The sequence below is a fragment of the Bactrocera oleae genome, chromosome 6 (assembly GCF_042242935.1).
Source record: "Bactrocera oleae isolate idBacOlea1 chromosome 6, idBacOlea1, whole genome shotgun sequence".
Taxonomy (NCBI): Eukaryota; Metazoa; Arthropoda; class Insecta; order Diptera; family Tephritidae; genus Bactrocera; species Bactrocera oleae.
This window is the reverse complement of record NC_091540.1, coordinates 43150839-43175280: the sequence shown is the minus strand read 5'-3', so window position 1 is coordinate 43175280 and position 24442 is coordinate 43150839. Positions and strand designations below refer to the sequence as shown.

At 39.0% G+C, this 24442-nt stretch overlaps 2 protein-coding genes across 10 annotated transcripts in view; one reads left to right on the top strand and one right to left on the bottom strand.

The window, feature by feature from the left end:
* Positions 1-24442, bottom strand: part of Abl (tyrosine-protein kinase Abl) — a 71427-nt gene that overhangs the window by 40434 nt on the left and 6551 nt on the right. The window lies entirely within an intron of this gene.
* On the top strand, positions 18618-20598 carry LOC118683199 (uncharacterized). Its single transcript, XM_070111512.1, has 2 exons — positions 18618-20398; positions 20478-20598. The coding sequence occupies exon 1, from the start codon at positions 18618-18620 to the stop codon at positions 20232-20234; it is 1617 nt and encodes a 538-aa protein (XP_069967613.1). The 3' UTR covers positions 20235-20398; positions 20478-20598.

The window sequence follows — 24442 nt, the reverse complement described above, 5'->3', positions numbered from 1 at the left end:
TCGTGAGAAGTTCGATTCATACATGTGACTGTCGTTGATTTACGAAGCGAAAAGTTTGTCTCGCGATTTTTAGCATAAAAAAAAATTTAGTTTCTAGTTTGCCTGAAATTTTGTGTTTCCATTAAAATGACGACTTCGGAATCGTTGAAAATGTTGAAGAAGTGTTTTGGGGAATCCACTGTATCACGAACACAGGTATTTGAGTGGCACAAAGCATTCAGTAAGGTGGTAAAGTCATCGAAAACTTGTCCCATGCGAGAGATAGCAGAGGATTTCAACATCTGTTATGAATTGATTCAACACATTTTGGTTAATGTTTTGGGTATGAAGAGTGTCAATGCCTAGACTCGTACCAAAACATCTGAATTTTTTGCAAAAACAGCGGCAAGTAGAAGTCGCAAGAGCTGAAGCGCTGCTTTTTACCAGCTACAATTCGTACTAATTTGTAAAATTTATTATAACTAGAATCACTTAACAAGCAATGAAAATGGAATTGATGTCGAATTTGAAAAACCAGATGGTAAGAAAATCTTACTAATACGAAGAAAAATAACAAAAGATAAAAATTTTGACACTTTACCCCATTTATTGTCGAAAACAAAATTATTTAAAATCAACCGCCAGGAAACATGTTGGAACATGTTTTATTTCCCATACCACAATCAATCGTATACAGTCCCAGATTCACCATTACAATAAATAACAAATAATTGAGTGCAATTACCACCAGCCGAGTCGTGACAAGAGGAAGTGATGAAACGACGAAACGAAAGCAATTGTGGGTACCGTCGAGCGAGACAATAAAATGGAGAGATTTTTATATACATGTAAATACTTACATACATAGTTTTGTATATTTTAGATGTGTATGGAATTTGAAACCAAGTACAATTTCCAGATTTGCGACGCTCATGCGAGGAGTTTCTGCAGCAAATAGGTCTTGAATACACTTAAGTACATAAGTATGGATATATGCATGTAAATAGTTCACTGTGGAATTGTTAAGTGGATTTTTGGTACTTATTTATTAGTCCGAAAATGTGCAAAAAATTTATGTGAACAGAAAGTTCAAGGCTATATCTATACATGTGTAGATAGAGTTGCAAATAATGCATTAAAAAATAATCGAATTAACCTTTGAATCGGGGTAGCGAAATTTTTATTTCAAAAATTTGGGATAAAATATTATCCAGATGTTTGGGATTAAGAATTGAAAGTTGAATATATTATTTTTAGATTTGAATGATCTAGAAAAAATGTTAATTCTAAAAAATCTTTTTTAAATTCTTAATAACCTACATGATTGAAATTTTTTTTGTTTCAATCCGGTAAATGGGGTTAAAAAAAATTTTTTTTTAACCCGGTATGCAAGATTATAAATTTTTGTTTTATTTTTTAATTTTTGCGACTACAAAATAAAAAATAAAAAATTAATTAAAATGTAAATTCAATTATTTTTTAGTGCATTATTTGCAACCCAAAAACTGGATTAAAAACTAAAAAAAAATTTTTAAAAAATTCGCAACCTTGTATGTAGTAAATACATAGATATAAAGTGAAAATAAAGATTTGAATAAACTTTTTTTTGACTATTGAGCATCTGCCATAAATGTTATTTTTACAACTTTTGGTTTTGTTTTTTATTTAAGATAAGGTATTAAAAGATATATTTATATATATATGTATATACAATATAATTTACACCAAAAATGTTTATTTTTATTCATATTAGTTAAATTTGTACCACATAAAAAGCACTTAATCTCCATTTTTACAAACATTGCATAATTAACTTAAATATCACATTGATATTTTTAGCTGCCATATGCTAGGCCCCTCAAGTGACATTGACAATCTATACTTATGTATGTACAGATAAAAATATACTCCGTTAACTTCCAATAACATATGTGATTGCATATAAAAAATTATAAACTTGTAAGCATGCAACATGATCACCATCAATAGACCAACGACCGTATAAACCCGTTTCAGCCATCGATAGCGTGTAGTTCAGCCAGCAGCAGGTCTTTAGCTGGCTTATTCATTTACTTAGAGGTATACTTCGGCCGGCGGTCAACAGGCTATCAAAGTAATTATACGCCTCAGTAAATTGCAAATAAATAAAAAATCAAACGCAAAATAATTCAAAATAGCAAAAAGTGACTTTAATTATAAATAATATATAAAGACTCGTACAAGAGAAATAAAAATGTGGCTGAAGCAGCGATGAACAACTCGTTTTAAAATAGCGTATGTGCGTAGAAAATAAAAATATATTCATTGCATTTTCCAACGAATAAAAATAAAATAACTTTGGTTGACGCTGTCGCGTGTGGCGTTTTCGGCGTAGACAAGTAGAGCTGCTTTAGTGCTTCCTTACAGCCAGTCGGCGCGTAGACCACAATATATAGCTTCATTTGCATTAAGTAAAAGAAAAGACTTATGGACTTATGAGTCATACAAATTTGTTGTGAATGCCAAACATGCAAATATTTTTGTATTTTTATAAGTTTAAGAAGATTAAGTAAGTGTTAACATAGGTATTCTATAGGATAGTTCATATACATATTTTTGCAGATATATGTCTATTGGGACAATTTCAGGAAAAAATTGTCATTTGGATGATCTTTGGTTTCAACAGAATGGAAACCATCTTTCGCGATATAAGTTCAGTAATCGCATTTGCAACATTAAGCATGTCTTTAAATAGAGTACACCATACGTGAGTTGTAGCCTGAGACCAACAAAACATTACATTATTGTAAAGACATATTCATGAATAAACTAATGATTTATATAAAATTAAAATTATTTATGCTAAAACAATTAATTTTTGATTGATTTAGATTCCTATACGTCAAGGGCTGTCAGCTTGGTAACAATACTTGTATATTTGGAGAATGCTAGTTCAGTGTGTCAAAATAGATTTTTTTTATTACCGGAAAATATCTTTTTGTGGGACCTTGAGAGGATAGAAGTCTAAAAGTAGACTTATATATAATATATTTTAGCTTTAAAAATACATATACCAATAATATAACACCAAGCTCATGTAGAGCACATGATATTAATCATATTCTGGAATTCAGACCAACTCGAATTGATTAAAGTTCTTGCAGGGATATACACATGTCTAGTACCAAATGTAATGAGTCGTGACAAATATTTAAATAAATATGCTCGTATATACATATGCATGCATGTATATGAAACATCTATATGCATATGTTAGACACATTCTGAAGAGTAGTGCCAAGTGAATACGAATCGAGTACAAACTCTGTCGGCACTTGCATGCTGATGGTCTATCATATGGTCTCATCGGCCTCGCCGCACGCTGGAGTTTTTAAATTATTGAAAACATATGTTTTTTGTGATAAATATAAATGTGTATACTTGTGCGCCCCCACTTTGGGCGCCCAAGCGCTTGCTTTACACATACCTCTTCGACTATTCTCGACTTGTTGATATTGTCGGACTCTTACAGTTTTCAACTTTTATTTGTGATTGTCTTTTATGTTGCGGGCTTTCTGTGTTTGTTTCACTTTTTGCAGTCATATGCGTATGAAATTAAATTTAATTTGAGTTCTTTTATGTATTTTATGAAGTTATTTTGGCTTGCTACTATTTTTTATTTATTCTTTATTTGTGTTAGCATCCAGACGAGTTCAACGCATTTTTAAGTGGACTTTGATTACAGGAAAATTCCAAAAAAAAAGTAAATAAATTGTAGGGCGTACTTTGTTCGCTTGTGTGTATTCGCCACAAAAGTATATTTATTAAATAAACACAATTGTTTTTCTTTTATTTGTGACGAATGATACAATACGTATTAAAAATATAAAGGGTTGACCTAAAGTTTTTCCACTTTTTATACAATTTTAAAATATAAACTGTAAAAAATGTTTGGATTCATTAAATTACAATTTCTAAACAGGTGGCATCTTGTTTTTACCTAAACATCCTTCACAACTCAAGTCCCGATGTCATACGCAAGAATCAAAGGCTGGGAAATTCCTTCAGGTGCTGTCAAACTTCAGATTCAAATATGTTGCGAAAGAATTAAACATCCATTATTCGATAAAATCGTGAATAAATTACAATCAAATTTGGTATTTATCTTCTTACATTAAAGGTCATAAACTCAGTTTTATTGTTATATTTTAGTGTCAGCGTCAGCTAAATTACATTAAAAACACATTCAAATGAGATATACTTGTATGTATGTGATATTAACTCGACCGAAATGGCTAACTTTAATATATATTAAGTTGATATGCAAAACGTCAACCATAGGATCGGAATTCATTGTATTAGGGATATGAGGTTTAGATCAAGGTACATATTCTAATTCAGCGCCAAACCACATAATTTTATTAAAAATTGTTCATTTGTTCTCATTAAAATATCTTAGTTTGACCAACCTGAACGGTTTAGAGTCCGGTGGAAATACGGAAATCATTATATGCAGTATATTCGAGTTTAGGGTATAATTGACCCGATTATATCTATTATTTCCTATACCACATACTATTACCATTCCACGATTAATAAAATGCTTCCAGGGTTTCATTCCGGTACCTCACAAACCATCAATAATCATATGGAATAAAGTCAGACAAATGTTCGAAAATCCTGATATTAGTTACATGGGGGCTAAGTCAAGTTTTCCCCGAATTTAATCTATTTTAGGCACAAGGATACACTGCTATGAGTAGACACTCTTATTTTCATTGTGATAATCAAATATTGGGCGGTATATGCGGTATAAAGTCACTCGGAAGTTCGAAAATCTTTATATTAGGTATATGAGGTCGAAGGGAAGTTGACGTACAGACATGCTAGTATCAGGAAATAATCCTCTCTGAATTTCAATTATCTATCTCACACATTGACCGATGATTTCATTAAAGAGTCAACTATATGTACTGGGTTTCACATATTCGGTACCTAGGGGCTTGAACAGTTTTGTTCCGATTTGTTCGTTATGTGGCATACTTTAAAGGCACTATTCATGCAAAGTTTTATCTCGTTACATTAATTGCTTCTTACTTTGTATACCGGAAAGTAAAGAAATCAGATGGAATTATGGGAAGTAGGCGTGGTTGTAGTCCGATTTTGCCCATTTCAGCTGTGTAACACAGTCCTTGTTTTTAACCCGAATTTGGTTGAAATCGGTCAAGTAGTGTAGTATGGCAATTAATTTATTTTCGATCAGTGGAGTTTTGTGGGCGTGGTAGTGGTCCGTATATTTATCTTGTTTTGTTTTAGGTGATACAAACAACCGTAGCAAGAGTATAAAAATCCTGCAGCTATAATTTTCGCTGGATTATGGGCTATAAAGTGTAACAACTGGCGGCACCTTTCCAACAAGGGAACGGCTAAAGGGACTAACAGGGCAAATAAAGAAAACCTTAAGGTACAAACATATATATTTGTATATATTTTATGCATTAAAATTAAAAAATGTAAAATAAAACATTTATATACTCTACAAACAGCGGAGTGCCGAACGAAAAGGCAATGGCCAGTGAGCGAGTGACCAAGCCATCAACTTTACACACAACGCTGCCAAAACTGCAGAAGAGAAGTGGAGGAAAGCAAGTGGATGCAGAAAATAAGCAAAAAATGTATATCAAGTAAATAAACAAAAGAGTTGATTTTGTGTGCAAGGTGCAACGGTTGAATGGAGTTGCCGCAGTTGATTCGCAAGAAAATGTAGAAGAGCCGCCAAATGGCGTGTGCAACAACTCACAACTTTGAAGAAAAAGCCAACTAAAAATTAAATACAAATAATAATAAACAACTTCAATAATAGACAGTCAGCAGGGAAAAACGACAGCTCCATAAAGATGACTTTAGATGGCGAATGGTGAAACTACTCGCTTGTTTGCACGGTGGAGCTGCATACACACATACATACATATGTCGGTACTAGTGCGCCGGTTATGATTACTGAGAAAGGTGGAGGAGCACTCGCTCAAAGCAACACTTTGTATGCTATGAAATATATTTAAATTTAGCTGAATATCGACTGTTGGCTGGCAGGCGACAAAAGTGTGAATAATATTGCCAACACCGGTCACGTACGATTGGATGGTCTTTCGTCTAGCTGACGGCCGCCCATCCGGCAGTAGCAGTGGCAGCGCGCAAACAAATTACCAACAGAATTACGAGGAAACTATGGAAAAATTTCAGACATTGAACAAATACAATTGTAAACTGCAACTGCCATCCAACAATAGGTGTGGCAATTAAAAAGGAAGAGTAATACGATTACCCATGAGTGGTAGTTATGGACGTACTAGGCACTACAATTCGTATGTTATATTGACGCAAGTGAAGCGATTGTGACGAACAAATGCAGAATTTAATTTTTTAATGAAACATAGTTATTATGTACAGACATTACAATTATCGGACGCCGTGTATCTGTATTCAAACCAAGTTGAAATTCAACAAATTTCGTCAGTCTATTTATAACCCATTTACAATTTGTTAATAAAGAACAACGACATCACTAATGACATGATTGAAAGATGCTGTCGACGACTCGTTATCTACATGAGATCTCTGTAAATATTTTCTTTGAGTTTAACACTATTTTATGTAAGAAATCTAACTACAATGGAGTTGGCATTGATGATAGCAATATTACTTATTGAAAATTCGCACCTCAACAATATTACTAATCAAGTAAACAAACAGTAAAGTAATAAGCCCACACACAGTTTCTTATAAGTACACTGCATTTCTCAAGTTTATTTCTTTGCTTTTTTGTGCTGCCAAACTGCAGAGGTTAGCTTCAACATGTATACCAAAATATTGTACTTTTTTATGTTCAATTATAAGTTTAATGATGTTTGAAGGTTGTTGATGCATAATCTTTGATAGTAAAGTATTAGTTATATTACCAGATGGTAATAATAATAGCATAATTAATAGAAACATTTTCTCCTCTCTCCTCGCCAAATATTACAGTAGTGAGTAAATATACTCATTTACAATTATTACTGAGTTGATATGATGTTCGATTAATGTTGAGCATTCAATTTCCTACAATATCTTTGAAACGAGATATTAATTCAAGTAGTTGGAAGTTGGAAGAAAAAATAGAAAACTTTTAGACGGAAGACCTTCCCGTTACAACTAAGGGGTTACATAGGCCCGTCGAGCAAAAAACGCCATATTTTCAATACTTTTTTTTTCAAATAAAAAATTAAATATTTTATTCAAACTTTTTATTATTCCGAAAATACATTTTTGATAAAGATTTTGTAAATTTTCGAAGGAAAATATTCAAAACACGCTCATTATGACGTCCTTTCTTTTTTATTTATTTACTAAAAATGTAATCGATTTAATTATTAATTTTGGGAAAACAAATAGATAAGCCCTTTTGTTGTAAGTCAGAAATTAAAAAAAAAAATTTAAAAGCGATGGAAATTGCCGACAAAATGCTGAACTAAACAGAAATTTTTTTTTATTTTAAAGTTAAAAACGATTTTATTTTAATAAAAAGACATGTGAAGTTCTAGAGACATAACTTTTATACACAGGCGGTTACATAATATATTATTAACGCATTTTAAACAGCTGATCCCTACCACAACACGCGAATATCGAAACGAAATCATAAAAGTGAACATCAAACACTTTTCAGCATTTTCTTGCAAGCATTTCTGTGCACTTAAGACTATTTCTAATTACAAACGCATACCAATAATTACCAAGAATTTGTTAGTCAGGTATTTGAATTGAACACCTGAACCATAAAACAGACTTTACAACCAAAAAAGCGCTATAACAAAGGTTGCACGTTTCCAAAAGCATTTCCCCAAATGGCCATGCGAAGAGAAAGCCGACCAAACGTGGACCAGCCAGACAATGACCAGCGGATGGCGATTAATGTGACAGCGAATAAAACAAGCTATAAAATGTTCGACGAAATAAAGCTACTACCGGTTGGTCTTCACGCAATTTCAGACGAAACGATGCGATGTGGAAAGGGGTTGTATGTACCATATATACACAGTACATACAAACAGTCTCCATAAGTAGTATATGAATGCAGTGAAAATGAGGGAGAATCCCAAGTTTTGTGCTACGCTTAAACACTCCCCGCTTGCATAGCTGTAGTGTAATGAAGCGTGGAGGTCAAGGTCCCCAACGCAGTAGCGGAGCGAGTAATGCGTGCAAGTAAGCCTCGAAGACAGTAAAGACGTGATGTGCGAATCAGTCATGGTCAGCAATGATTTTCGTTTATAAATACATACAAATGCACACCATATACATATGTACAGTTTATGTGGGCATATGGCGTGTTGGCATGGCTGGCATCGAGTGGAATGGAACGTGATGTGTGCGCAGATTGCACTAATTTAAATTAATGCCGCTACTAAATGAACGAAAGCCACATGAACGAATAAAATATCTCATATAATAAAAAATTTTGAATTCAAATTACAAACACTTGTATACACACTTATTTTGTATATCAGTAAACCAAGTATATAAGTACTATATCTCAATAATTGTAGCTGTAAAACAAGCTGTTCGCTGTGTTCGATTGCAGATAGCGAGCGAGCAAGTATCGAAATAAAAACTCTGTAGTACTGCGACGTGCTTTGATATAGAAATTATGTACGTACATACTCGTACATATGTGACTTCGTTATCATGATGAATGCTGATTCACCGCTCACGTTCATGGCACAGACTCGCTGTTGCCAGCGTTAAGCAAGTGGTATTGCTAAGCCGCCAAGTGCGCTAAGCACAAAATGGCTGTAGAGCGCGTCAACAGTTACGAAACTTTCGAAATAAGCTGTTAATGCGGAACTATTAATGTGTGAATGAATGCGGCAATAAATAAACGATGGAATAAGTTTAAAAGAAGAATACATAATTTTGAACGGCCAGCTTGATCAACCGTAACCTGTTCTATTTAAGCCAATAATGAACTGCTAAATCTCGGACTGCTTGGCTGATTAGTTAACTGACCGGCAAAATTATGCACGCAGATAACAGTATCAAGAGGCATCACGTGCCTACTGTATTTTTTGGTTGTTGTTATATTTTGTTGTTTGAATTGTTTGCACCAAGCATATAAGTTTAAAGAAGCTCCTATTAGTCGAAGACCTTGGGCTAGTGATTCACTTTATATATTTTCTCTACATATTTATATATAATATAAAGAAATCCATTATTTTTAGTTTAGGTCAGTTGACTCGATATGGTTTGAGACGCATCAAAGATGAACACCAGCAGAGATAAAATATGCCATAATTTCCAGGCTGAAAATATAAATAGTATTTATGGTCTTGTTGCTGTAATCACACGCAATTTTGGTTTCGTCAATTTCTTTTCGGTAATTTCGATCACAAAGATGCACCAAACTCTGGAAGGGCAATTGCCGAAAATTCGAGAATAATGGAAATCGTTGAGTCTGACCGTCATTGCACAAAAGACCGTTGGCACCATTTAAACAAGACTGGATATAATAAGAAGATCGAAATTTCTGAAGCAAATGGTTAACGGTGATGAAAAGTGGGTTTCTTACGACGACGTTAAGCGAAAATGGTGCCCAAGCCGGGATTGACAAACAGTTTTGCTATGTATTTAATGGGTTTGGTAGCCAAACTCATAACTCGGACCTGTACTGTCAACAATTGGAACGACTGAAGGATGCAATCGCCCAGTTGCGGCCACGAGAATATTATTGACATTCTCACAAACAATCACAATGACTAAGAGGATAACGCAAAATCTTGGTCCGATAATTTAGGATCATAGTTATATGTATGAAGTTAGTCCCACTGGATTAAAATGCGCACAGAAAAGGGATTTGTATTGGTTTTTAGAACATAAAACAATTGGCTTATCTGGGGTTGATAAACTCCACAATAGACATACACATACGTGACCGATCCCTTTTACGAAAACAGTACTGGCTAACGTTTGGACCAACAGAAGTGGTGACTTTGCATAAAGCAAACAACAAATTGCCAACTGCTGAATGGCAATTAAAATGCATTTTTCATTTTTATTCCCTTGCTGTCCCCAAAACTATTCAACAGTTTTATGACATTGTCGTTTTAATCTCGGAAGACTGGACAGAAAGGAGTAAAACTGTATAAAATATTTAATTGCACAAATGGTGGCGTTGATGATTTATCCACTCGGCTCTTTGCTTTTGCTTTAAAATGCATAGAAGTCCGCTGAGAACGACATTAAAAATAAAGGAATGCGCACGAACGATAAGTAGCAAAGCAGGAATCGGAGTCATCAACTAGTGACTACGAGAATACTCCAAGAATTGACTCAGCAACAACAACAAAGCCACAATTGAAGCCGAACGAATGGAGCATTTCTAAAATGAAATGGAAAAGTAAGGAGCTAGAAGTATACAATAACTCATGCATATAAGACGTCAAAGGGGAATTGAGAATTCAAAGAAATAAATATGCGACACTGGCGCTGAGTAATCTACACTATACACATCCATGGATATATGTGTATGTGTTTGTAAGTGAAATGGAAGTTGTACTAAATTTAGAACGCCTTGCAGTTCCTGCTTGTGTTTCCTCGCATGTATGGGCACTTCGACTCGGAATGAAAATGAAATGAAAATAATCGCTTCGTCGTTGTCATCGTGATACTTTATGAGGCGCACATGTGCGTTTCGTTTTATCGTCCATGAGTCTGACGCCTCGAATCCATGCGTTGCAAGTCAATAAATACTTATTTATGGAAGTTAAGTTATGTCATATGTGTGGCTGTGTGTCTACATTTTTCGGAAAAACATTCAAAATCTATAATTGCCGCATTTCTCAAAATTGAGCGAGTGAACATTAAACATATTTTACACTTCGAGAAGAGAAGAAATAATCTTAATAATCTTAGGAGCTAAAGAGTTCTGCTAGAAATTATTTAGTGGGATTATTTAAGGGGGAAAAGTATTGTATATTTTCTTATTAATACGACGCCTTTACCGCAACTGTATATTTTCGATTTTCAAGCCTCATACAACTTTGTTTACACATAAAACTATTTTGAACTTGAAAATCGTCGAACTCCTATAGGTACATGGAGTTTGTTTAGAAAAACAAAATATTCAAAGACATGCGGGTTGAAACGAAATAGTCGCCTAGTTTTTGTACTTTTGGTTTGTAAACATTTTTTTAGCACCCTTGTAGTACAAAAGGTAGCTGTATCGGGTATTAAAATTTTGTTTTGTAGATCATAATTGTATTCCGGTGGATTAGTAGCTCAATGTGAGTCTTCTAAAATCTTGTTTATTCTACTAATACTTAATTTCCTGTAAAGCTTATTATTCCGAGATTTTTCAGGAAGGCAGATTAAAAATTTAGTTAAAAATTTCATGTTTTTTTTTTAAGTTTTATTTAAGATAGGAATGAACTATGAAATGATGCTGAAAGCGCTATATAAGAGAGTTAAAAGCTTTTTATGAGGTAAGCCCAGTCTGCATTAAAACAGGTTAAAGAAAATGTTCTCAGCTCTAGCACTCCGTTAGCAATCTGAGAATGTGAGATGCCTCCGATGCCAACACGAGGATTTTCAAGCACTGTTTCTTTAACTTTTTCAATGTTATCGTCATTAACAGAGGTGGATGGGCGACTCGCGTGAGACAAGTTTTCGATGACTTCACGACCTTCACTGGGTGGCACAAATCTAATACTTGTGTTCGTGATAAAGTAGACTACCCAAACAACTTCTCCAACAATTTCAACCATTCCATAGTCGGGATTCCATTTTAAATAAATATAAGAATAACGAATGAGGTTTAAAAATCAAAATGAAGACACTTCCTGTTTATGTCGAATATAAATACAATTAAGGTACCTTTAAGCAAAAGATAACCGCTAAGCCCATGCAATTTTTTTTAGAGTAACGAATAGTTCTGAGAGTCTAAAATTTAGGGAATTTAAAACGAACTGCACTGAACTCTAAAAATAATTGGAGCTGAATATTTTCATATAAATTATAGAAATATCAAAACATATTTGCAGCAACCCTTATACAATAGAAAAAAATAAATACTTGAAGTTCTTGCATACTCATCCCACACAACTACTGGAGCAAGCACGCGTCTCAAATAATTTGCTGTCGTGCAACTTCACACTTTCTAATGCAGCTCATTAGTTGTGAAGTTCATTTGCCTCATTTGAATTTCACTGTCAGCCCCAACAGAAAAAAATATGACACCTCCTCCGCAACCCACACCGACACTTTGGCTCCACTACAGTGAGTTAGTTCTTCCTATTCCAATAATATAAAAAAAACATTTTCCGTATTCATGTTCGCTTATATTTAGTTGGGTATATGTCTATACATGTCATGATATGCCTTTTTCCTTATTTGCCTTATTATATGTTGTCTCACCTTGGCTGTTCGGCTGCCTCTTGCCGGTATGGCTAGACAGTGTAGGTTTTTAAGTAGCTTCCTTCTGGTGACCGCCACATCGCACACTTGAAAAGCTCACGTTACATTAAACGCGTGCAAAGGAAAGCAAACATAAATATTTGCTTAAAACCGTGGCACTACAACAGCAAAGCACCAGCCGTGTAACGGGTCGATACTTGAAGTAATTTTCACAGCTAATACTTGTATGTGCTCTTGAAGTGGGGTGTTATGGCAGTCTTCGGCTCTTTGAAGAGCTGGGTATTTAGTAAATTTCTTTGCGTGATGAACACTTTCAATAAATGCGATTATCATTATATGGGTTTGGGCAATATATACTGACATACTTAGTAGGAAATGTCAATTACATAAGTATATAGGGAAGAAGTCATCTAGTTGGGATTGGAATTTTTCCAAAAAATGTATATCCACCTTATTTATACTATCAAAATATTAATCTAGGCAGTTTAAATCTTGAAACATTATCTTGTCTTATGAACTCTCCGTTATTAAAAAAGAGACCGAAATTCTTCAAAATCAATTGGTAAACCCATTTAAAATGGATAAGTGACAAAAGTGAAAGGAAAAGTGCAATTTTGAGTTCAACCTTGCAAGTTTTGGAGCTTTAAGACATTATAAAAATAGGGTTGAGGAAAATTGCCGAGTCGATAGTTCTTGAACGTATAAAAATCAGGGACCGTTCCGTCTACCAAGGTCCGACTGTCGTTGGAATGGCCAACTCTTCATTAAACAACCATTTTTTCTAAAATTTTTAATTTTCCACTGCTTTAATTTAAATATTTTATGTTTTCAAAATATTATCCAGGACTGGGCTTTATCCTTTTAGAGAACCTATAGATGACCTCGGCCTCTCGTCAATCATGCATCAAACTCACGGTATGTTACAAATCGATCTTCAAACAACAGTTCAAGCAAATACTTTTCCGACCCAATGAATATTAAAGAGCACACCTAGTGAGAAAATTTGAATAAATCGTTTTTTTTTATTGCGATAGTTTATACCTTTAAGGGGTTAGATGGGTTTCTCGGCTTTTTTTTTAAAATCTCAGAAATTATTCTTTAAATGTGTATTTTTAAGACACAAAAAAGTTCGAATTAAATAAATAATTTTTTATATAGAAAAAAGAACTATTGAAAATAGGCCCAATGCAACTTACGTTTGAAAATGCCAAACTTTGCAAGAATAATGCCGATTACATAAATTAACTAGTCATATCATATTCAAATTGATATTTTTAAAGTTCAGAGTAAAGTTTAACTAATTCATCTCGATATTTCCATATAATTCTTTCATTCCATTCCATTCTTCCCTGTGCATGAAGAAAACCATATCGGCATTAGAATGTTAAGTGCAAAGCAGCGCTGATAAGAAATCCCGTTCCAGCCAGGTCCCACAGTAATTTCATTTATTAAGTCAACTGACAGGACGCTTAGGTATATGACAGGACCAGCAAAAAACAACAAAAACACACGTGACGAAAGTCGAAAGCTGGTTATAACACCTAACAAATTAACAAAAGGCGCACTCGAAGTCATCGACTCACACAAAAGGCAATAAACTTAATTATAAATCAATCGATCGATCCAGAACACAAGCGTAAACACGCTATAAATACGAGAGAGTGAAAAGGATATGTACTCCAAGCATGTATATATGTAAATACAAACACATATGTACATACTATAATATTTATATGAATCCACACGAAAATGTTCACGTGTGAGCAACGCCTTACGCCTCGCTCACTAACTCGGCATTCACGTCTAAATAGCTTGCGGGTGATTCACCGTTACACGACCAAGTTCGGGCACTCTTACCACCACACTGTTGCCGATTTGTGTGCTGCGCGTGTCTCTGACATGATATTCTTCGCACTGCGATGCTAAAGTCAAGTTGTTCTCGCTGGCGCTGAAGTGTGGAGAAGTGCCTACTTAGACAAATGTGCTGACTCTGCCCCTGTCCGTGTCCCTGACTCTGATTCTGGGTGCCGGAGTGTTGAAGTTGTCGCAAAAGCGCCGATACCAACTGAAGGATGTTGAATAAAGGAACGACTTATCTGTGTGTGTGTGTGAGTTGTTATTGACGCCATGCTCGCTGGTGATTTGCCATCATGGTTACTTAGATTGCTTATTTCGGTTGAGTTGCAAATATTTACAGCGCGAAATTGCTGACAACCTGTGTTTTCTGCAATTTCTGTCGTTTTATTGATAATGAAACTTGTGCGATTATTTCACAACAACAACGCCTGCACACACATACACAGTCAACTCGTTAGCTCAAATTCCCGAATTATATAACATTATGATTGCACAAGTTTATTTTAATGAGTGCTCTGTTTGCGGTTTCAGTTGTCATTGCATAACAACTATTGAAAATACCGTAAGTAAGCAATTCAATACACAGACGTAAGGTTTCAACTTGAATATTGAATATCATTCATAATCAAAGCATGATGCTGTTTTCGGTTGATCAATAGGTGAATGCAATTCATTAATCATGTTTCAAATACTCGTCTATATGTTAGATAAGTGAATGGCTGATTACTGTGGCTATTCGAAGGGAAGGCGGTTACGCTTCGTTTAATGCTTTCATGGCAGCAATATTTGCAACCAATCGATTGCGGAGTATCAGGTGCTTAATATATTAGTAAATACATGTGGAAATTATGATTTTGATTTTTCGCTTATAAAAGCGGCTTTCATAAAACAGTAAATAACCGGGAGCTACTTACGTTCAACTCTCGGATGCTTTAATATGTGGAATACATAACATTTGATCAAATTTGATCCGGACTGGTCAATTTAACCTGCGCGTGCAAACAGAATCGATTAAAAAAATATTTCTAGACTGGTAAAACCTTTTTCGGTTCGTGTTTGCTTGGCAGCTATTTGTTTTGGACGCGAAAGGTTTGTCTAGCCATCTACGAAATCGTTGCAGAAGTTTTATGTGATGTCTACTTTATCACGAACACAAGTATTTGAATGGAACAAAGCATTCAGTGAAGATCGACATCAGAAAGATTGCATAGAATCTCAACAGCCATTATGGATCAGCTCAATTAATTTTGGTTAATGTTGTGGATATCAATGCGAGACTCGTACCGACAGACCTGAACCTTTTGCAATAAAGTGTTGGAGTTGAGGTCGCAAAAGAGATGCTTGACAACGTAGCTGAGGACCCTACATTTATCAAAAGCATCATTATTCGCGACGAGACATGGATTTATGAATATGACATCAAAACGGTCCAAAAATCTAGCGAAAAGCAATCTAAAAATGAGCCGAAACCGAAAAAGCCAATATTCACTAAAGGCACTAAAAGCCAACCCAGCCGAAGCTTATAAAAAATGTATGAAAAATTGGATTAAACGTTGGCATAGTTACTTGCATTAGCTAAGGAATTTATTTTGAAAGCGATAATTGAGATTTGTATTAAAATACGTGAAGATTTGGTTTTCAGTCAGTACAGGTCAAATATGATTAAATGGTACTACATATTTCTACTTGATTTTTTATAAGAAACATGATGATGTCAATTAAATGATATGTTTTACTCTAAAACATCATATATGACTCTGTAAATTGGTTAGCTTTCCAAAAATACCGATTAACTACTTGCGCAAAGTCCTTATATATTTGGAATTTATTTTAATGATGTTAAAACACCACAAATGCTTAGGCATAAGGAGGATAGTGCGAGCAGTAACAGTAATTCACCATTCTTGAAACACTTGTTCACTTAATGTTTTCCATTCCAAGCCCATTATTGGCAAAACGGTCGGAATAAGGTGGTACGGGCAGACCAAAAGATCACACCAGATCAAAAGCAGCGCACAAACAAGTTGAACCAACAAACAACAGACAGACAAACAACTGCATGCGTAAAGTTGCGCTTATTTGCACACATTGCCAAATGTATCTAATTACATTTGTTGCAAGTGTGCTTTGGCAACCACACAACTTAATAGAAACGCCTATATACATATGTATGTATAACCACTGCTAAACACGGGACAAGCTGTGACAGCGCCAACAAAAACATAGTGACCACATGAGATACATATGTATGTCTGTACATAAGTATCAATGGGCACAACGAATTGCCGCAGTTCGTTGGCACCAAATAGCTCACTAATAAAATGAACAAATTGCAAATCACAATTGCATGTACTACCGACATTTATACGCGGACAAAATTAGTATATTTATAGCCATGTACATCAACCACTTATGTAACGCAATGTTTGTCTATTTACTCAGCAACATTGCTTTGCAAATTTTTTAGTGCTCTTCAACAACTTTGTTTATGTACATGCACACATCCATACAAATAAAGCCTTTTGGACTCACAAATCGTCCAACCAACTATTGATGCACATATTCATTCATTCATTCATTCATTTATTATGTTGATGCAAGTGCCGTGGGCATGCCATATGTACTTACAGACATACATATGTATGTGTTTATATGTATTTGAGTAAGGCGGTTAAGCCGCTTGCATCTCTTTTGCTCATCTAATTTTGCATTTCTGTTTACTATTTGCGCAGCATTGCATATTGAAGTTGTAAAATCGCGCAAACACCAAAAGTCAGCTGCAGACAATCACCATCAGCCCACTAAGCAATGAGTAAACAAACTATCCATACGTCCACTTAACTACAAACAGACACGCAAACGTACATATGTCTTCATCCAGCTTACTGTCTGCCTTGACTGACAGTCAACTAATCTACACTTCAATCGGACGGGTGTTGTTGAAAATGCGAGTGTGAATTGCAACGGCGAATGGTCACAGGCTTACCGTGTAGGAAATTTTAAGCTCCAACTATTAAATTATATAAGGTTTTATGTTCCAAAAAGACTATTAGTTATGTAAAAACTTTATGAGTTTAATAAACAACAATGTGCCTAAATGTAGGCAATGTTAGTTTTTTAGTCTGTTAAGAGTAGTTAGGCCCCTAGAAAGGCAGTTTTAGTTCAGTTTTAATAAAGTATCAAAATTAATATTTTAAAATTACTTCAAAAGTACAATACGTAAACAGCATCAGATCAAAGTAGTTTTTTTGTTTTTTGTAAAAATGTTTGAAGATGCATTTTATATACGAAATAAAGAAAATAAAAGTACAAATTACAAAATTGAAATTAATATACTTTAGTCTTTGGTGATTAATTTGGAAAATTTTGAATTTCCTTAATTCCGTAGCCGATCTCTAAGAAGACCTCCGAAAAGAGGCGTTTGGCGGTGAGAAAGGATTTTTTACTTAAAGTCATCTAAAATCCAAAAACCAAAAATACTTATTAGTCAAAATTTTTATTTTTAGCAAATTGACGGCTTCTCAAAAGTAAACGTAGCTTTTTGTGAAAAAAAATTACACTTCAGAGTTGCTTAAGTTATACTTTATAAAAACAGCATATCAAGAAAAACGCGTGTAAAATTTTTGGACCTGTTTACACTAAGTTAAAAAATTCTTATAAATACGCTCTTAGCTCCGATTTATTCACCATAATTTTAAAGAGAAAAAATCTCTTACTTCCTTTCATTAACAGTTTGAAATGAAATGTTTACTAAAATTCACCACAAATAAATGGAATTACAACTAATTCTGTACAAATCACAATCACTGAAAGTTCAGTTTTTCTTTTGTTAATATTTTCGATTTCCTGCAGGGTTGTTGTTGTTGTTGTAGCGGCAGAATTCTACCGAGTTGACAGTCCTTGGCCGAAATAAATCCGGGTCCGTTCCGGTTACGTAGACCCGACTGTCGTGGGAACGGATTTCCTGCAGGGTCTGCACCTGTTGTCCCTCTGCGAATGGCAGGCACCTTGCCGTGGTGCAGGGGCTTAAGTCGCAGGCATTCTCGGCATCTCCCAACTGGTGCGAGCGGTGCTTGCACCCTCACACTGGTTGTCAGAAGCCGTATGCGTGCGACAACCAAGAGCTGCCACCTCCTAATCCAGGGTGTTATGCGACTCCCGTGCCCATTGGATGATTTGCAGCCAGGAGGAAAATTCGGCTGTATTCTAACGGAGCCTTCCCAACACCGGGCCGCATTGGGAAGTAACGGTGGCCTTACCGCGTCAAGGGGCTCTGGCGCGGCGGACTATTTGTTCCCCTTTCCAATAGCTGACCCGACGGCGCGCCTCGTCGTGCCAAGGGTCGTACGAACAAGATGAACAACAAAGACAACAACAAAACCACAACAACAACAACAAAAGGATCCCGGCAACAACAACAGCAAACGACGATGGACATTGATAACGACAAGGGCAGCGGTGCAGGTAAGGGCGAATCAGGGGCTAAACGCAAGTTCAGCTTCCTGGACGCCCTTTCGCCAGAGGAGCGAGCGCTGTTCGAGGAGCATGCCAGAGACGACGACGATGACATGCCCTCGTGCAGCGGCGTTCAGCAGGCGAATTCGACTGCGGCCGCTGCGCTAAAAGAAAAAGAGAAACCCACGGAGACTCTCTCGAGCAGGAGCAACTGCTCGGATGCAGAGGAGTCGCAACGGGCGACCTCCGGTGGGGCTCAAAAACGGAAAAGGAAGAGGGGAGGCAGACTTCCCCCCCTGCCACCAACGGGATGTCCGGGAGGACAAGACGATCCCAGAAGGAAAGGTATGAGCGGTGCCAGCCTGAAGTGGTACCTAAGGCACCTCCAGGAGGGAAGAACTCCGGAGGTAGCAGAAAGCCTAGCGCGGAACAGGGTGAGAGGTGACAGCACTTCCCCGGCTTCCGAAAAACATAAGGGTGGAAATACCGCAGCCATTAGGAAGCGCAATGGCAACAATCGAGGCCACTGCCCAGTAAACGCAACTCAGCCCGCAGGCCGAGGTTGCGAAAGGGCAGCTCCCTCGACCACCCAAGCGGCTAAGCGTAAAAGCGGACAGCTGACGCCACAGGAGCCGAACAACACCAAGCGGCAGAGGGGCAACAACGCACAGGCGACTAGTGGCCACCGCTCCGCCCCAAACCTCCCCCGGCCAGTGGAGGGACAGCGCAGGTATGCGGACGCCCTCAAAGGCATTCGCATGGCTGTGCTGCCGCTGAACTACCCGGCGGAGGCGCTGGGTGCGGAGGAGCTCACATCGCTCCAAGACTTACTCATGGAGGAGGTATTCAGAGGATCTGGATACAAGGCCTCCTTCCATGGGGTATATTTCAAGGGAGGCATGCTGCAGGTTGACTGCAAGGATGAGAGGTCGGCTTGTTGGCTGAGGGAGATCGCTCCCAAGCTAACAGGCTGGAACGGCCCCATCCTCTGCGCGAAAAAGGGGGACGAAATTCCGCCCATGCACAGCATGACGGTCTTCCTCCCCAGATGCGCAGGAAAGCCTTACGAGTTTGCTTTAGGTCTCATTCGCAATCAGAACGATGGCCTCGATACATCGGCCTGGCGGGTGACCAAGAGCATAGCGGAGGATTCAGGATGGAAGCTCAACCTCTGCATTGATGACGAATCATACAAATTCGTCAGGAGGGTGAGCTTCCGCCTGAACTACAGGTTCAGCTCGGTGGTCCTGAGGCCGTTCAAGCCAAAAACGATCACCGAGGGCGATGCGGGAAAAGATATGCAGGTGGATGAGGTTGCGACTCAACCCTGCGCAAGTACGTCGAAGCAGGCGGCAACTGCTGAGACAATGGCGAAGGTCCCCTCCGAGAAGACGGGCGAGCAAGGAGGGGCGCTACCCTCCACTCAGGAGCTTCTGGAGGGGCTCACAAACCTGGCGGGAGACATCGCGGAGGACGGTGAGCATGAGGACCAACTCCTCATGGAACCGATCCTGTAGTGGGGCCGCGTCTAGAAGTTGCCCAGGTGAACCTGCATCACGCGGCGTCAGCCTCGGCGGTTATCGCGAGCAGGTTCACGATGGATGGACTGGGCATACTGCTGATCCAGGAGCCGTGGGTCAATAAAGGAGAGGTCAGGGGCCTCAAAACGGAGTCAAATAAGGTAATCTGGGATCTCTCAAGTGAGAGACCCAGAACCTGCATAGTACTTAGGAACGGTATTGACTTCTTCTGTATTTCAGAGTTCCTAACTCAGGACCTGGTCGCTGTGCAAGCGAAGAACGACGAAGGAGCGGACTTCGTCGTGGCAGCGGCCTATTTTCCGGGGGAGACTCCGACAGCACCCCCAGAGGCAGTCGGCAACCTGGTGGAGTATTGCAGGAGGAATAAGCTGCCCCTCATTATGGGCTGCGACGCGAATGCCCACCACACCGAATGGGGCAGCACGGACTGCAACACACGGGGTGAGTCTCTTATCGAGTTTATAGTCAGTAAGAATTTAAGTATAGCAAATGTGGGGTGCGAACCCACTTTTGTAACTAGTGTCAGAAGGGAGGTGCTTGATATCACGCTCAGTAACGAGTCTGAGGTAGGGCTGATCTCACAATGGAGGGTATCATCGGAACCCTCCATGTCGGATCACCGTATCATAAGATTCGTGCTGGGGATGGGGGTCAAGCAACTCCCTCCCAAACGTATCCCTGGGAACACGGACTGGGCCGCTTTCAGGGAAATACTCGCAACTAAAATTAGCAGTAGGGAGCAGCTGGATAGAAGCGCAACGGCTTCTGGATTGGAGAGCAGACTGTCTGCCCTAAACCAATCCATTATAGAAGCTTATCATAGCAGCTGCCCCCTAAAGACAACCGCCAAGGGCGGTAAATGCTCCTGGTGGTCTAGTAAACTCTCAGTACTAAGAAAAACGGTGCGCAAGCTATTCAATAAGGCTAAGCGCACCGGAAACTGGGAGGATTACAGATGCAGCCTAACTGCTTATAATAAGGAGATTAGGACCGCGAAACGGAAGAGCTTTAGGAAGTTCTGTGAGAGCGTCTCCTCAACCCCAGAGGCAGCTAGACTGCATAAGGCTCTGGCTAGAGGAAAGACGGACACAGCACTAGCGATTAAACGATCTGATGGGACCTACACGTCCAGCGCAGAAGAAAGAGCTACGGCTCTTCTACTAGCGCATTTCCCGGAGACGATTCAAGAAGACCAGATTCGACCTATGGTCGAACGTAGGCCGTCACGCTTGGACTGGACAGTCGCAAAACAGCTCTTCACTGCAGACTCCATCAAGTGGGCGCTGGCCTCCTTTGAAAAATATAAGTCACCGGGTGCGGACGGTATCCTTCCAGCTTTCCTGCAACAGGGGGAGCAGGTGCTACTGCCCCACCTTGTTCGGCTGATGAGGGATAGCCTAGCGCTGGCGTATATCCCAGAACCATGGCGCACCGCAAAGGTGATCTTCATACCCAAAGTAGGGAGGAAAGACTACTCATTGGCGAAATCGTTCAGGCCAATCAGTCTTACTTCCTTCCTACTCAAAAGTATGGAAAAGATCATAGACCACGAAGTACGATCGAAGGTGCTGAAGGCATCACCGCTTCATGAGAAGCAACATGCTTACAGAGCAGGCAGGTCAACAAACACTGCTCTGTACCAGCTAACCTCAGAGATCCAGAATTCGTTAGATAGGGGCGAGGTGGTGTTATGCGCCTTCCTCGACATAGAAGGTGCCTTTGACAACACGTCTCACGAGAGCGTGTCAAGAGCACTAGAGAAAAGGAGCGTGGCAGCACCAGTGCGCAGATGGATTACAGCCGTACTGCGCACTAGGGTGGCGGAAACCGCAGTAGGAGAAACTAAAATTCGTCTGGGAACAACAAGAGGCTGCCCACAGGGTGGAGTGCTATCCCCCCTACTTTGGAGCCTAGTTGTGGACGATCTCCTTGAGCGGCTGACTAGCAATGGAATCCGCTGTCAGGGATATGCGGATGACATTGTTATCTTAGCTAGAGGAAAATTTGAAGACACACTCTGCGATATCGTTCAGAGGGGATTGGGACTGGCAAAGGGATGGTGTAGTGGGGTTGGCTTAAGCATCAACCCCGCTAAAACTACAATCATTCCCTTCACCAGACGGAGATCACTGCCGGGCCTCAGGAGTATATCCCTGGACGGCAGAGTGGTTGAGATGGCCAGCACGGTCAAGTACCTGGGCCTCACACTGGATTCCACACTACGATGGAATCAGCATGTGAACCAGACCTTAACCAAAGCTACTAAGGCACTCATGGTGTGCAACCGACTTGCTGGGAAATCCTGGGGGTGCTCCCCAAGGACTATCAGGTGGATGTACACCATGATCGTGAGACCGATTATCACGTATGGAGCGGTATCGTGGGGTTCGAGAGCATCGCAGACTTCGGTAGGACTTAAACTGTCGAAGCTGCAAAGACTTGCCTGCATCTGCGCGTCGGGAGCAATGCGAACGTGTCCGACCGCAGCACTGGAAGTCATGCTAGAACTTTCACCGCTACACCTGGTAATCAAACAGACTGCCAAACGAACTCTGCTCCAAATGACAGCAGAGGGAGCTGGCAAAGGGAAGGTAATCTCATCCCAACAGATGAAAGAGCTAAGTGAGGAAATACCACTAGCCCTTCTCCCAAGGGATAGCATTACCAAAGTAGTAAACTTCAGCAGAAAGTTTCAAGTAACCCTTGGCAGCAAATCTGAGTGGAATGACTCTTCACTGGACCGGCTGCTAAGGGGTAGCACCATCAAGTGGTACACCGACGGGTCGAAAACGGAGGAGGGGATTGGTGCAGGGGTCGCTGGGCCAAGCACCAAACTCTCCATTCCCATGGGAAGTTTCCCAAGCATTTTCCAAGCTGAGGTCTATGCTATAAGTCGGTGTGTAGGGATAAACCTCCAACGCAACTATCGCAATAAGAGTATCGCTATACTCAGCGATAGTCAGGCGGCACTAAGAGCGATCTCAGCCTATGAGGTCAGATCTCTCCTAGTGATGGAGTGTATAGAACGGCTGAACAGCCTATCTAAGCAAAACCGAGTACACCTTATTTGGGTGCCTGGCCATAGGGGTATAGCTGGGAACGAACTAGCTGACGAATTAGCCCGCTCTGCAGCCTCTACAAAAATGGTAGGGCCGGAACCATACATAGCGGTTGGTCCTCATACCATCAAAGAGCTCCTCCGAAGGGAGGAAAGAGCAAGCAGGGAGATACATTGGCAACAACTTCAGGGCATGCACCATGCCAGACTGCTATTGGGGGGTTACGACCTCAAGCGGTTTAAAGCCATAATTAATCTCCCCAGAAACAAATTCCGGCTACTGGCAGCGTTCTACACCGGCCATTGCAGGCTCAAGAAGCACCTCTTTAACATGGGCATAGCCTCTTCTGCAAACTGCCGGTTCTGCGACATAGAGCCGGAAACCCCTGAACATCTGCTGATGAACTGCACAGCAGTCTGCAGACGCAGAATCAAGGCCCTGGGATCCATGTTTCCACACAGGGATCGTATCGCCTCACTAGCACCCAGCAGAATTTTGGAATTTATCAACATGCTGGGCCTAGATGATACGATATGACTTAGGGGAGGGCACAATAGACCATAGGTCGCGGTGCATACCTCGAAACTAATCTAATCTAATCTAATCTGTTGTCACATACTCTTAATACATGAGTAGATGTAGATATGTATATGTACTTTTGCATACAAAAAACACATTAAGCTGAGCAATGAATCTAAAAAAATTACCGGTAAATTGCCGTTATTCCAAGCCAGTGACAACTACAAGCTCACACATAGGTTCATGCATATACTATACAAGTGTACATATACATATATGGGTGTATATAATAAGTCCATACCTTCACAAAGCTTAAAACAGTCGACACAATTGAAATTTTTAAAATAATGTAAAAACACGAATTGAAATTTCAACGCATGTGAACACTTTTGAGAGCGCACTCTAATACTGCAGCTATTAAAGTTTAAATTAATGCAGAGTTGTACAAAATAGTAATTTAGTGCGTTGCAATTACTGTAATTTTACTGGGTGAGTGATCTCAATTAAAATGTTACTGGGCTGTTTTATATAATAGTTTGTAAAACATAGTTAACATACCTGCAAGAGTAAGTTTTAAGGTTTTTTTTTAATTTTTCTGAAAAATGT